At 38.3% G+C, this 15,043-nt stretch overlaps 1 protein-coding gene across 1 annotated transcript in view; it reads right to left on the minus strand.

Moving 5' to 3' along the window:
* Positions 1-1,807: 1,807 nt before the first annotated feature.
* Positions 1,808-15,043, minus strand: part of LOC149661229 (uncharacterized) — a 53,710-nt gene continuing 40,474 nt past the window's right edge. Inside the window, exons 5-8 of the mRNA XM_089842701.1 lie at positions 12,776-12,945; positions 9,487-9,652; positions 6,932-7,015; positions 1,808-3,337 (exon numbers count right to left, since the gene is read on the minus strand). Of these exons, the coding sequence (XP_089698827.1) occupies positions 2,679-3,337; positions 6,932-7,015; positions 9,487-9,652; positions 12,776-12,945 (1,079 nt within the window). The 3' untranslated portion in view covers positions 1,808-2,678. The remainder of the gene's footprint in view (positions 3,338-6,931; positions 7,016-9,486; positions 9,653-12,775; positions 12,946-15,043) is intronic.

Below are 15,043 nucleotides of genomic sequence, written 5' to 3' on the forward strand. Positions count from 1 at the left end.
CCTGACGGACGGACGGTTATGGGCCTCCGAACGGCTGGCAAATTATCACTCGTACACATCGTCCTAAAGATAATATCCAAGTCCCATCTTTCACTGATGCCCGCCGCTAATAATTACCTTCTTTACTGTTACCCCAAGATACCTCAGTTTTATCTTTAAAGAGAAAAAAAAACCCTGCTCCCTCCTCTTTTTGGGATGTAATAAATTAGAGACTGGGAAAATAATAAACTTGGGAATGTTAGAACTAACGAACACCTTGTTTATTATGTTTGGTTTGTTCTATGAAATTCTTTTTTTTTTTTGGAATTTTTGTGTCCTGATTATGGGATGAGTTAATCACGATATATGATGTCACTACCACACAGGTGTACCATTTTATAATTTCCTGACTTTCCTGACCGTGTTTTCAGGTTTTTGTTTGTAGTTTCCCTGATTTACAGGTACTTTAACAACAAGGTGTGTAAGATTTAGGGACCGTCCATAAACTACGTCACGCAAAAAATGACATTTTCTGACCCCCCCGTCCCCCCTGATCACACTTGGTCACGCTTTCTAAGACCCCTCCCCTGAAAACCACGTCACATTTCTTTAACCCCCCCCCCCCAACAGACTATTATTTGTTTTAATTTAAAGATATTCTTTCTTCTTTTCCACTTAGAAATTTTTTGCTCGACTTCGAAGTTCATTTCCGTTTTTAGCTTTTATGAATATCGTTTGCCACTGATTGAGCTTTAGAACTATGTGCTTTTTTATAACCATCCAAAATATTAGTTAAAGGGGCACTCTTAATAGTTTTCGACATTGTCACTTGAAAACCTTAGGCTAATTGAGCTTGGGATTCAGATTTTAAAAATGTGCGAAAGAAACGAAACCATTTAAATCGGATGGAGGATCCGATTCTTCCTCGCTAATGCCAGTGGCGAATATACAGTGACATTAGAGAGTTTAAGCTGACACTACATTTAGCAGTCCTTATGCGTACGTGTAGCTAGTTCTGCAGAGAACGGGTCTCTTTATTTTAAATGCGCTGTTTAAATTGGCTACACGTACGAATAAGTAGGTGATCATTGCTTAAAATTTCTACTATTTAGGCGATGATGGAATAAAAATTTTGTTAAATTACTGTAGAGGTCGGTCTCACGGTGAACTTTGAAACGTTGTGTTTTTTCTTCTATAACAAGGGTCAATCGACCTCTTACTGACTTCGTAATAAAATTAATTTCAAATGTGACGTCACACATTGAAGGACCCCTCCCTCCCCCCTCGTCACGGACCGTCACAAACTTACAAACCCCCTCCCCCCCATAAGAGTGTGACGTAGTTTATGGACGGTCCCTTAGGCCAAAATTAGACCAAAACTGTTTTAGAGAAACTGTAAATTTCGAAATTTGTATTTGTAGGCCAGAAATAGTATAAAACTATTTTAGAGAAACGTTTACCTTTGTCATTTGTATTTGTAGGCCAGAAATAGACCAAAACCTTTTTAGAGAAACGGTTACCTTTGTCATTTGTATTTGTAGGCCAGAAATAGACCAAAACTATTTTAGAGAAACTCTTAACTTCGTCATTTGTGTTTGCAGGCCAAAAATAGACCAAAACTATTTTAGAGAATCTCTTAACTTCGTCCTTTGTAAATGTAGGCCAGAGAGACCAAAACTATTTTAAAGAAACTCTTAACTTCGTCCTTTGTATATGTAGGCAAAAATTAGACAAAACTATTTTAGAGAAACTCCTAACTTAGTAAAATGTATTTGTAGGCCAAAAATAGACCACAACTTACGTCATTTAATGGAATGAACTTACAAAATTTGCTTAAACATAATTTATTAATTTTTATACACAAACAAATTAAGGCTATAACCTCCACGTTAATAATCATTAATTATGAAATTGATTATGATAAGGCTTTTGGAGATGAAGGTGGTTTTGTCTTTCAATTTGTACGTTATCCTTTTTTATTTTTGTCAAGATAAGAGTTCGTTTTGATTGTCTACAAAGAATAAGTTATATAAATTCAAAAATTATACGTTATAATATAAATTGGCCCCTGGCAAAATTAATTATTAATATATAGGATTATATTTACACTCGATTGAATAATGTAGAAACGTATATATACAAACACACGTGGTAATTGTTTACTTCCGAGTTATTAAATTATTAACCGGTATAGCTCCTAGAAAAATATCAACGTCTCAAAATGTTTTTTTTTTCGATATGTCGTCGCGGCGTGTATGACATCCCACCAAAATCGACGGACTAGACAAATTTTATCATTTTATTTTATTTTTTTTTCTTATAAAAAATCCCGTCCCTTTTCTAAATTCTCTACATCCCATCTTTACGGCGCGCGCGCTAAAAATTCGATAAATATATAAAATAGAAAAATATTTGGCCACTGATATTTATTTGAGCATTTGAGCTGTCGCCGAGATAAAAGGTGTCAGCCGCGATGAAAGATTTTTATACGATTTATAACGAAATAAATGTCGCGGAAAAAGTTTTTTTTTTTTTTTTTACAAACCGCAAATTTTTCTTCTCTCTCTTCCCCAGCACGATATAGTTCTTATCTTTTTCTTACCGGGATATTATTATTTTTTTTTCTTTCTTCCGCGACAAAAAATACCTAAAAAATTGCCAGTGTCGTAGCGAGTCTATCGGATATTTGTCCTAGGAGGTCAGCTGGTAGTGGCGACCCCGTGTTCCAAAAGGCCACCACTACCTCCTCCGTCGTTCCTATTCAGTTCCAAAGACTTGGCGATGAGAGCTCCGGCTTGCTCGTAACGTAACATAACTTGGTCCAAAACCCCGAGAACGAATTGACGCCTCGTTTCCTCTTCTAACTCGACGACTCCCTCCTCGGTTTCCAGCCCATCTTCATCCTCCTCTTCGTCATCTTCTTCCTGTTCCGCTTCTCCATCTTCTTCCGTTTCATCCCCGCCATCTTCCTCTTTACTCGAATCTCGAACTTGTTGCGGAGGCGATGGACTACTTTCTTCTTCGCCGACAAGTCGACCGCGAGAAAAAACTCCGTTTATTTTTTGGTATTTCGAGCGTGTACTCGAATCCGATATTTTACGACGCGGTTGTCCTACTAGGCTGCTAGCTCCTTTGTCCAGGGACTGATGATGGTACCGATGGTTGCTGGTCAACGTCTTTTCTTCCATCTTGACGCTCTTGACATTGGACGCCGGAACTCCTACGTTGGTTAGACCCATTCCTTCGGCGGTGATGCTGGAACTGTTCTGGTAGCAAGAGTGACAGTATCCGTGAACCAATATGCCCGAAGCGATGGGAAAGGACTTGAAGCATTTCGTACATCGTTCTAGTTGCTCTCCTATTCAAGAAAAAGAAAGATAACAAAATCAACCTTAACTTAGAATGAACGTCACTATAGCCGTCCTTTAACTACGACACCCAAACTCTACCCCTCTTTCGAACTTGCTCTGACCCATTGTCTGAGAACATTGATTTAGGAATGGACCCTTATGTATAAAACTATGGTTCGTCTCTATCACGAATGCAATATGCGATGGATGGGGTGATTGCTGACAGCGAGGGGAAGGCGAATGGACGTACACCTTGCGTTTGCTTGATTGAATCACCAATTGCGTTTCTGTTCGAATCCTTTCCCGTCTGGGAATGGAGACCCATGGCGAATAAAAAGTGGAAGATTCAGCGAGAATGTAATGAAATCTCAGATTGGCCTATAGGTCATCTTCGCTGTTGAATAGAACAGATACCGGTTCCTCACTCACTGTGCAAGACGTTGGAATTTCGACCCCTTTATGTTCGTGGCATTCCGCCGTTCATAGCTCTATCATTTATTAGCTTATTCTGAATTATACGAGAACCGAACGAGTTCTACCCTTACAGATAATAATCAAGATAGTCATCAGAATTTTCTCATCTATATAAATCCCCGTAACGCGAAAATGATGGGAAAATATTGATTATTGGATTTTTCGTGCTTCCTGCATGGTATATTTATTGACTTAATGCTATTCTTGGGTTTTAGCTTCGCGTCAGTTTTAACAGCACGTTTCTTTTTACACTATTTTCAAACGGGAGAACGGACCACGATTAAAGGAACAGAATCGTGTTTTTTAATTGGTATATTAAAGCCGTAAATACAAGTACATTCTCATTGTTGAAAAAGGTACTTAAGTTAATCGTGAATTTTGATAAAGTTTCCGGGGGGGAGACGCCCATATTCCATTCACCATTGCATGTTTTGGTAATACAATGAAACAGTAAAACACTAAAAGAGGTAGCCATAGTTCAAGGCTGATAATGAAAATATCGTGATGGAGAGGGGGAAATATTTTCATGCAGCTTTAATATGCAATAAAAATAAAGATAACCCGTATTTAAAAGTGTCTTTGCGTATTAGACTTTGAATGCATTGCATATTTTGGGTGAGGCGAACGTATCATTGATCTTTCAGAAAACCACCTGCAGAAAAGATCTGTAGAGCTACACTTATATCTTTCCTTAGTCTCCTCTATGGGGTAGTTCTAAGACAGACACGCGCCAGCATCTTCTTAGCTTACCTACGAAGGGAATTATGTAAAAGAACTAAAGTGGGTATCTTAAACCGAAATGGCGCTCAAAGTTGCGTCTAGTATTTCTCCATTCTCTTTCTGTTGGCCCCGCAAAGCGTCTTCTCTTATCACGCGTGTAAGGCAAGTGAAGCGGTAAGCTTTCTCCTCTATATATCCTTACATATCTTTCCAAGGTCCTCGAATCTACAATTACCAGCCTCCGGGCTTCTTTGCCCTCGTCTTTATATTCTCTCCTCTTTCAATATTCCCATCCAGCCTTCATTCCTCTCTCTCTCTTTTCTATTCTCCCGAAAGCCGAGTCTTTCTTTCCTACATCTCTTAAACGTAATCCGGGCCATGCCTGCGGAATATCGCAAGGTTACGGTTATGGATATGCCTCGATTAGCTCAAAAATTTCGCCAGCCAAAATCAGGCGTGCGTAACCGTAGTGGTTGCAATCTGCGTGGCGTCATATTTTAACTAAAATAATATAAAACGTATGTTTTATTTTTTTAAATTAACCTAATCTTTCACCCCTTTTATTTCGTCACGCTTGAACTGAACTGAACTGTAATATTGTCTCCATTATTAACATTCGTAACTTATTTCGACGTACGACAAAGAAGTGATATCGAGTTTACTAGGGAGAAGGTATAAGATGCCTAAGTATTCGCGCGCCATGGTCCCAGTCCCCCTTTCAAAATACAAGGGGGGACGTTAAAAGGAGGCCGGGCTATTTCGCCTCTCCCCAGTCGGAAAATATGATTGTAATTTTCGTTATTCGCGTCGCGCTGACGTGAGTTTTCAAGAACCAATGAGATGCTGGTTGGAATTTAGAGGCGGGGATTAACTCCGGACCTACTATACGTTTGGACTGGAGATAAAGCTAGAAATGTGGCGCGAATTTATACCTTCTCCCTAATAAACTAGATATCACTTCTTAATACGACCCTAGAAACAATTGGAAAGTTCCGAGTAAAACGTTTTTTTTTATTTGTATGAGAAACCGAAATCATTATATGAAGTATTTCTTCATCCAATGTAGGACGTGAAGAGGTTATAAGATTTTTGATTCTGTGTATAATTTTGCTAAATTCTAAAAAACCATAAAATTTATGAGGGAATTACCTAGAAGTTGGAGAATAACTCTAATCAAACGGTAGCCGTCACGACAAATACCTTCCCTTACCTTTCCTAAAATTAAATATTACATTTATTCTTTTTTTTCTTCGCATCCCTCTTGCGAGACATACGCTATTAAAATAATTTTCTCCGTAACCGAAACATTTTTCGCGAAAATTTGAAAAACACGACGAATGAATAGATAAAGAAGCGACTGGCGTATACATAATTTTTATTTTGTCAAGATGAATTATTATCCGCCTTTTTGAAATTCACCTCTCATACGTACGCTAGCTGCGAGCTCAGCCCGGTTTCTCCATCCCACAGGTGATGCTATTAAAAGTTCACTTGGAAGAGACTTATTGTCTCTAATAACTAATAGCCCGCTGAATTTATACGTTCCTTACATGAATATTGAACTAAATTTTGAGATTTCAGTAGTATATTTTTATCGTTATTTGAAAAATACGGGGTGATCAGTAACCAGTTACAATCAGGGATAAATTTAATTTTAGAAGTAGGAATGGAGAACGGTTAGCATTTACTTCAGTTATTCCGACTCATAGCCCAGTATAGAGCGCCTCCCCCCAACACGTAACGAAAAGTTTAAATGATCTTATTGGCTCACTACGTTTTGATGACGTTGCTGATGGGGACGGCGAAAAATACGTAATTCCTTTTTACCTCTGTCGTTATGACCCACCTCTTCATTCATACCCCTCCGTCCCGTGGAAGGGGGTCCGGAACTTTGACGAGAGTTCCCTGCAGATTACTCTGTTCTCCATTCCTACTTCTAAAATTAAATCTATCCCTGTTACAATCTTATGGATGAATTTATGATAAGAGCCGGTAGGAAGATTAGTTACAGTTCAATATTCATGGTAGTAAATGAATAAATTCGCGTTAATAGCGCGTCCGACGATGTTTCGCCCTATTAAAGGCCGCTAATTGGCTTTTCTATAGGGGGACAAGAATCATCTTTGAAAATGTCCCAACATAGAAAACCTTCGTCGCGGACTAATCATAATGTTTAAAAATTGTTAACTCCCGACTTTGTACCAGCACGCGGAGCTAGGGCAAGAAGTTAATATAAGGAGGGTAAAATTTGACGGCGGGGGTCATGTACCGTCTTTCCACAATGTATTTAAGATTAGTCTTCTACTTCTTCTTATAACTTCCCATCATCCATCCCCAATGCACGAGAAGGAATGATTACGCGTTTGGCTTCTCGAGAGCTATAGCGCTCCGGGCAATTCGTGACTTACCCTCGTGGGTCTTGAGATGAGCTCTTAAGTTGCAGGCTAAGGCGAATCGCTTGTGGCAGTAGCTACAAACGTGAGGCTTGTCTCCTGCGCCAGAAAGAAACACACACACACAAAAAAAAAGTTATATATCTTGAGATAAGAGATGATTGCTTTGAGAAATATATATATACTTCTTAACGTTTAATAGAGTTTAAGCCTGAATGTCTTAAGGGATGTTTTCGCGGCAATGTTTAATACTAAGATGGAATATACAGGGTGTTCCTTGGGCGATTTCGTATGAGAAATTGGAAAATGTAACTTCTATGAATTTTTGCCGTTTAGGTCACTGTTTTCGAGTTTTGATTTGAGTATTTTAGAGATGACCCCTAATACTCCAATCTTAACTTGAAAACAGTCATTGAAGTTACATTTTGGACTCAAAATCGCCCCATAATTTCCGCCAGACTTTTCAGAAACACCCTGTATATTATAACGTAAAGTTTAATAGTTTAATACACCAGGTTTAGCTTCTGTATACTTTTTTGCTGTATTCATTCAAGGTTAGTGGACTGTGGCCTATATGGTATAGAGCCATTTTAGAAAGCGTAAACGGAGGCTATATTTTGAGAGGATAACGAATACCTATCCGTCTAAATGATACGAGTTAATACGTACGAAGTTACGGGTTTAATAATCGAATCTCGCTAAGATTACAGTGTCCCTTAAGAGGTCTTCATTGATTCAAATAGGTTGAACAACAATTCTTGTCGGACCGTTTTTTTTTTTCGCAAAGCAGAAAAGTAAATTACGCAGTAGCTTCTGACTAAATGCCTTTTCGTGTCTAGCTATTATAGAAAACTATATACATTTTCGCTCCTCTTCTGTGTTTTTTTTTCTCTAACTTACAAACTAAGGTAGCTATAGTTTTTTTTTATACTTCGTACCTATGTAGTCCGTACTATAGTCTATCGTTTAACGACTCACGGTTTAAAAAAAATTGGTGATAAGCTAGATAGAGAAGAAAATAACGAGTTTTTTCTTCTTTAATTTTTTTTTTTATTGTACGAGGCCGGGCGCCGCCGCGTACCCGAGTTTCTTATATCGAACTCCATTAAATTTTCTCCCTATGATCAATGGCAAATAGGAGTAATAGAAAGTAAGGCCACGTCGAGTCCGGGAAATAAATATTTAGTGCCCCCTTCCATCGAGTATGAATACTAGTCATACGCGAGTACGCTGGAAAACCCAAAATTACATTTCACGAAATCCATAATAATAATAATACCCAAGAACCAAAAATATTCTCAGATCAATGTAGCAAAAACCGAACTTGATATTTTCGTCCGAGATAAATAATAAAAGATAACGTAATATCATAATTTTATGAGGTATGTTCCATAAGTATGAAAGTACCTATGCTTCGTAATGCTATTGCTAGAGTATACTGCGAGATAGTTCTAGAACGACAAGAGAGAATTGACTACACTCGGTTAAATTGCAGTCCATCTTCCTATTTAGTCTGTACTAAGCCTTCGATAGCGCCTTACCAGACGTCGCTTTACCTGAATCTATGACATTTCACCTACGTCACTTCATGAGAAGCTCCAGTTTGTAACCAGTACGTGTCAAACTTATGGAACATTACTTATGAACTTATGATAATATTAATTAAACCACAGCACTGATTGGTCGTCCGAAGAATACGAGACATTGCGATGCACTTTCTATTCTTTTCTATTTGCCATTGCTACGACGCAAACTACCGGTACACACGGTACCGTGAAATAAAAATAAACTGCTAGCCATCGATAATAAAATTGTTTTTTCCCCTCACCTTTCTTATACCGAACCCTATCTTTATTTTAAACTTACATCATATATTTTTCTTTGGTCATCAACTGAACATCAACATTTTTATTACGATATTCGCTTACGCCTTTAGATTGACTTCTTCTCACGCGAAAAGCGTGAAGTTTTATTTTTATCATTTTCCGTTCACTCCCTTTTTTGAATGTTTATGATCACCTGATAGCTTTAAAACTTTACGCATTTTAGGTTAGGGCGATACAAATTTACCTATTCTCATCTTGCGTATAGAAGCCTTTGGCAATTTACAGGACATATTTGTTTACGGGTTGTTTTGTTAAGATATTTATAAACATAACCTAGAAAATCGTGTTGGATGTTCTTGACCTAATCCCCAAGGAATGTTTATGATACTTATCAGGAATACATAGAGCCGGAAGGGGATAATAGAAGAAGGATGGCACTCTGTATCCTCTTAATACTTTGGTTGTCTAACATGATTCTTCGCATGTTTTAAGTTTGCTCTCCCGCTTAACAAACTTCAGATGGGCATCGCACCGTGCTAGGGTGAATTCTATAACTGTTTGTTTGTACTAAATCCTCGGCAATCAACCCACAAACCTTGATTGTCTTGACGTAAATAAACAAGCGCACGCGCTTTGGCAAATAGTTAAGCGCTAATGTAGAGGGAACTATTTATCGCGTATGTGATTCGATTTAGTAAGCTAGAATCTTTTGCTCATTTTTCAAAATTGGATATATTTACTTACCGGTATGTAGAAATAGATGATTCTTCAGGTTTGTTTGTTTACTGAACCCTCTACTACAAATGTGGCACTTAAAAGGCCATGAACCGTTATGGACGTACATGTGACTTTTAAGGTCTCCCGGTGTAGGGAAGGACTTTGAACATAAACTGCATTTGTGTGGTTTTTCCTGAAAAGAGTAATTAAATGCTATAGAATTTTGATTAAAAATAAACAAAAATATCTCGTGAAACAACCCCTTAAAATTGAAGCCCATCGCTAAATGTTTGTTTATCTATAGATGAAGCTTTGATAGAACTCTTCGTTCGTGATGCGATTGGCTTCTTTTTCGGTAAACTAATTTAAAACCGTTTAGAAAGTTTTGATAAAAATTTCGCTTGTAACGTAATAGATTTAATGCAAAGAGTAAACAAAGCGTTTGTAACAAGTTACTTTTGTTAGACTTCACTTTACGAACTTCTACAGTTCATTGCATCCTATAAATTTGTATCTCTTAATACTGGACACACCTGCACTCACACCCCTGACCTTTTCAATACCTGTTGTTAACCCTTTCGTCACAGTACTCGAAATTGTAAAGAACGAGATGTTTTTCTCGCTTCTAAAAATAAACTCAAATAAACTCTTTTGTATTCATATTTGAAAAGAACGAGATTCCTCTCCTCGGAGGTTAACCCCTTGGTCAAAACCCCTGGTAAGGAGAAACGTATGAGAAGGAATCTCGAGTCACTTCGTTTTTAACCTCTGCACTGTCAACATGAAATAAAGTTATCTTGGATTTTACCCCCACGGCTAAAATTATTTTTAAATAAGTTTGTACGCGAACTACAACGGCATAGCCAACCGCTGCGGGGCCTTATGACCCCAAAGTCCGCTACACGTTCTCCCGCTAGGAACCAATAGAGCTATATCAGTTGAAGGGGGGAAACGTCACAGTTGGGCCTGCCAATAAACGGAGCCGGTTTTCACCCTCCCTCCGTGCGGGCCCCTGAAGAACTCTATGCTAAATTTCCCGCACAATATGGCGCCTAGGCGGGGACTAGCGAAACCCCGCCTCAAAAGCTCTCCTTTCCCCCCGAATTGAAATAGCTCTATATTTTTTGAAAAATAGATAAAATTAGGCCTACATCAGGCGTAATATTGTATTCCGAAATCAAAGGCGAATTAACTTGGTAGGGGAAATTTACGTGAGGGAACACACAGTGTATCCTAAATTATTTTCAGTATAAAGAATTAGATCTAAATTTAATTTCCATTAATTCTTATATACACTCAACCTCTTTTGATTATACCACAGTTTGAACTAAATATTTAATTGAATCACTTTTTTATTTTATATCGTAAACATCATTATAGCTCCTAAGAAAATTTTGTAGTTTAAGTTGCTCAACGACGGTTGGACCAATGAAAGTAAGAATTCCGTTTAAATTAATCAGCATATTTCATTAATAACTAGCTGAAAAAATCATAAATTGGCGCCACTTCCCGCAGGCCTATAAAGTTATACGTGTATATATAAAATGTTATTTCAGTTTTACGAATAGCTATTATAAAAAGCGCGTTCTGGCTTTATTAGGATGGGCGTGCTATTCCGGCTTCTTTCCATAATAAGCAGCTCGGGAGCAATTTCACCTTTGCCCTCTTGACTGGCGTAATGGCCTCTTTATTATAATTTCCGCCAAGGCTTAAAGCATTCTCGGTGATGCAGCGACAATACACCTGTCAGTTTCCTAATTAGAGGTTTTGGCCCTGAGGAAAATCATACCCCGGTATACTTATTCCCATCCTCTCGAAGCTTAGCAATCACCTTCCTTCGCCCTATTCTTTGTTTAAAGACGATCGAGGCTATAGCTCGATTATCGAGACGCGTCTACTTTAAATTGGCCTACTTTCCAGGAAGCTCGGGGATAATTTAATACCATGGGATTTTACTACCTTATATCGTGTAAAGGGAATTTTGGGTCAAAAGCTCCGTAATAGAAGGATTAGTATGAAATTCCAAACTTGTAAGGTATATTGATGTTCAAGGTTTGAATGAAACCTTTTCAAATGTCATATTTCAGGACAAGAATTTTCAAGGAAATACTAAGTTTTCTATACGTTGGTTTTAGGCCTAATTGGTTTTGAAGTACAGTCAGTATATTCTACATTTTCTTTATTGAATTTAGAATGAAAATGTTCTGACTTTTCTCCTCAGAACTCTGGTGTAGTTTGTTAGAAACATTTCTACAGGCGCTTATGCTTTGAACCGTAAAGATTTTCATCTCCTAAATGTCGTCTTTCAAGTTGTACACTGTCGTACGCGTTTAAAACGCTTGTACAGGCGCTGACCTTCTAGATTCTAATCTTCAAGTGAACTTTCTCATTCAAATCTCAGATTGTAAGCTCCCTAAATCCAGACATTTTTTGTTTGATCTTCATTCTCTGGAGCGGTTAAATTGCAAAGTCCTTTTTAGATGAAGCAACCTTTTTGTAGGCAATGTAGGCCACGCAACCTACACGCTACGTCTTAGCTATGCGAGCAATCTTGTCGCGGACCATGTCGTCCCAAAGTTTTATCTCAAAGGTTTTTTTTTTTAAGAAAGAAAGAAAGGTGATTCTACGCTCTTGTTCTTTCGTTTTCTAGGCCTAGTACTATCCTTTTTCTTTATGTCTTAGCGTAAGTAAATTAACAAGAATAAGTATGAAATCAAGTTGGTTTAGGAGCTTTCTTACTAGACGACATACCTCCAGTTCTGAGCGAGACTGACAAATATTAACCTAACAGTATAACTCGAAGCAGACAGCTTAAGCCTTTAGAAGGAACGTTATCCCTATAGCACCATCCCTAAACCACCACAACATCGCGGAGGAGGCGGAGTCTATTTACCCTTTTTTTTGTGGTTTCAACATGAGTTCGTTCCGGTGGAGTCACCAAATAAGTGTTTACTTTAAAATAATCGAAATCGGAATGATGGGCATGAAAAGCCCCGAACACACGGTATTCCTGTCCGCATACATTGCCTAAGCTAGGGTAAGAGAGACCTTGAAAAGCCGGCGCAATACTCGTGCGAGGGGGGATACTCTCCCGCGAGTCAAACTTATTGTTATGATATTACTTATGGTCTTACAGCCGCAATCCCTCTAAAGGGTAAAGTTTTTTCTTTTCTTTTAAAAGTAAAATAAGACTAAGGAAAAAAAGGGTCTTCCTGGGGTTTCGGGAGCCTCGATGATGAGAAGGAAAGGAGCGAGTTGGGAATAAAAGGAAACCCACTTCGTTGTTAAAGGAAAAAAATAAAATAGTAAGGCCAACCTTGCTGTGCGTCATTCTGTGGTAGTAAAGGTTTGAACTGGCCGTGAATCTTTTACCGCAAACGTGGCACTGGTGCGGTTTTTCGCCCGAATGGATCCGTCGGTGCGTGTTTAAGGAACTAGACGTGCTGAAACCTTTGCCGCATACGTCGCAAACGTGAGGTTTTTCGCCTACAAACAACCAGAAAGAAAAAAAAGTAAAGAATTTAGTACAGAAAAACGTAAAATATTTGAATTTGAACATTCCCATGCCCCGTTTTTAAAAATTGGTCAAAACATTTTCGGAAAAGTCTTTTACATTTCGAGTAAACTTGGATCAAAAAAAGAATATGTTTTCGAGGTTTATGCACGAATTTATGAAATGTTTCTATGAATATTGTCCCTTTTAAATAGTTTAAACCTTCTTGAAACAGGGAAACTATTAGTGCGGAATAGAAGGTCCTGCCTTTGTTTCTTACTTGATTTTTCGTTCCCATTTCTCTGATAAATTCTTATTTATCGTTCGTAAAATTATTTGACAGTTAAATTAAAAATGACGATCTTTTAGTTCAAATTAAATATTCCTGGAACAACAACTGGAAGTTAAGTTATTGTTGGTAAATGTATTCGGTGCATCTCGGCCCGTCGGCGGGAATCACATTATTTTATGCAAATTTTGTAAAACTAGGACGGGCTGTTGTAGCAGAGGGTGCGTGGACTTAAAATGTGACGGCTAACAGCCGAATATACTCGTGTAGCGTAGCTTATAAAGCTTGTTTACGAATAGGACGAAAGTCTAGGACTTCTAATTTCGGATGTTTAGGACATTTGAGTTCCTCGACTAAATTAACTTCATTCAAGGACAACCTCTTCCCCAGTCGCTCTCTCTCTCTCTCTCTCTCTAGCAGGAAATCCGATTTCTACGAAGGAGAATCTTGACAAAATATTATTAACAATAGACAGTATAATCCTCTTTTCTACAATATGATTCCTTTGAAACGAACGCGATTAAAAGACACCCGGGAGTGCCCTTTTAATTAAAGTCGAGGGAAATTGATATTGTTGAAACTTCAAGATAATATGACACAAAAGGGATTCCAGTTTTAGGCCAATATTTCCAATTAGTATACAGTATGCTAATGAAACCATTTTTCTCCTTGAAATTAAGTACTTTGAAACCTTGTAAACGCAGCAAATTCAATAACATCAGTAAAAGCTAATGTACAATCTTTAAGTTCGTTATTTTCCATGGCTTCCCAGAAACGTTTTGATAATGTTCATAAGATATGTTCCATAAGTTTGTCACTGTCATGAAGTGACGTAGGTCATAGTTTCTCATAAAGCGACGCCTGGTAAGGCGCTGTCAAAAGCTAAATAGGAAGATGGACTGCAAAACTGAGTGTAGGACTTCAATTCTCGCTTCCGTCGTTCTTGAACTATAGCTCACAGTAAGTCATTAGCATTACGAAGTATAAGTAGTGTCATACTTATGATAATATGTATATATATACTGAGAAGTTGGGTTTCTAGGGCGTTGATTACCGTATGTCTCGAATAGTATAACGTTTGAATATAGAGTTCTAGAGATTGAGAGGAACATTTTCACGCCATGCATCCGTATCTTTCAGGCTCGCGTTTTCAATTTCTCCGCGGGCTTTTCGCTCCCGGGTTTCCCAGCGTGACTTTACTGGCGTCTTTTACTTCCGCATCCCGTTGGCGTCGCTTCTTCGAACTGATTCCGGGGACGAGAATCCCCTGGATATTTCGGGTGGAGGATGCCAGATTGAGTTATTTCGAAAGGAAAGGATTTATGACTTTCGATCCCGCCCAATACCACTTTTTTTATATTTTTTTTTTGGGGGGCCTTCCACATTTGTTTCCGTCAAGCTGTTACGTGTTTTGGGTGCCGCTTCTTTTTTTCATTTCTCACCAGCCATCCTCCTCCTCGACTAGAACTATAGCTTCTTTTTTTATTTTTCTACAATTCCTTTTGTTCGCGATACAGTTTTTCTTTTGATTCTTCCATTTCTCTAAGCCTTTGCGCCCCGAGAGAGAGAGAGAGAGCGAGAGAGAGAGAGAGAGAGAGCAGACGGAACTCTTACCCCTTTCGAATCTCGCGGGTAATGGGCAACCAAGTCGGATGTTCTTCCATTTATCGCGTTTCACTTCCAAACAAAGAATAGTACATAAAAGTAGCTATTGCTTTTGGTAGCTAGCTTCAAAGGGGTATAGAAGAACTGAGAGAAATCGACGCCCCAGTATTGCGATCTCAATGTTTATTTAAATGTAT

Source organism: Phalangium opilio, unplaced genomic scaffold (genome assembly GCF_054372755.1).
Source record: "Phalangium opilio isolate 3A_F unplaced genomic scaffold, DU_Popi_V2 ptg000070l_1, whole genome shotgun sequence".
Taxonomy (NCBI): domain Eukaryota; kingdom Metazoa; phylum Arthropoda; class Arachnida; order Opiliones; family Phalangiidae; genus Phalangium; species Phalangium opilio.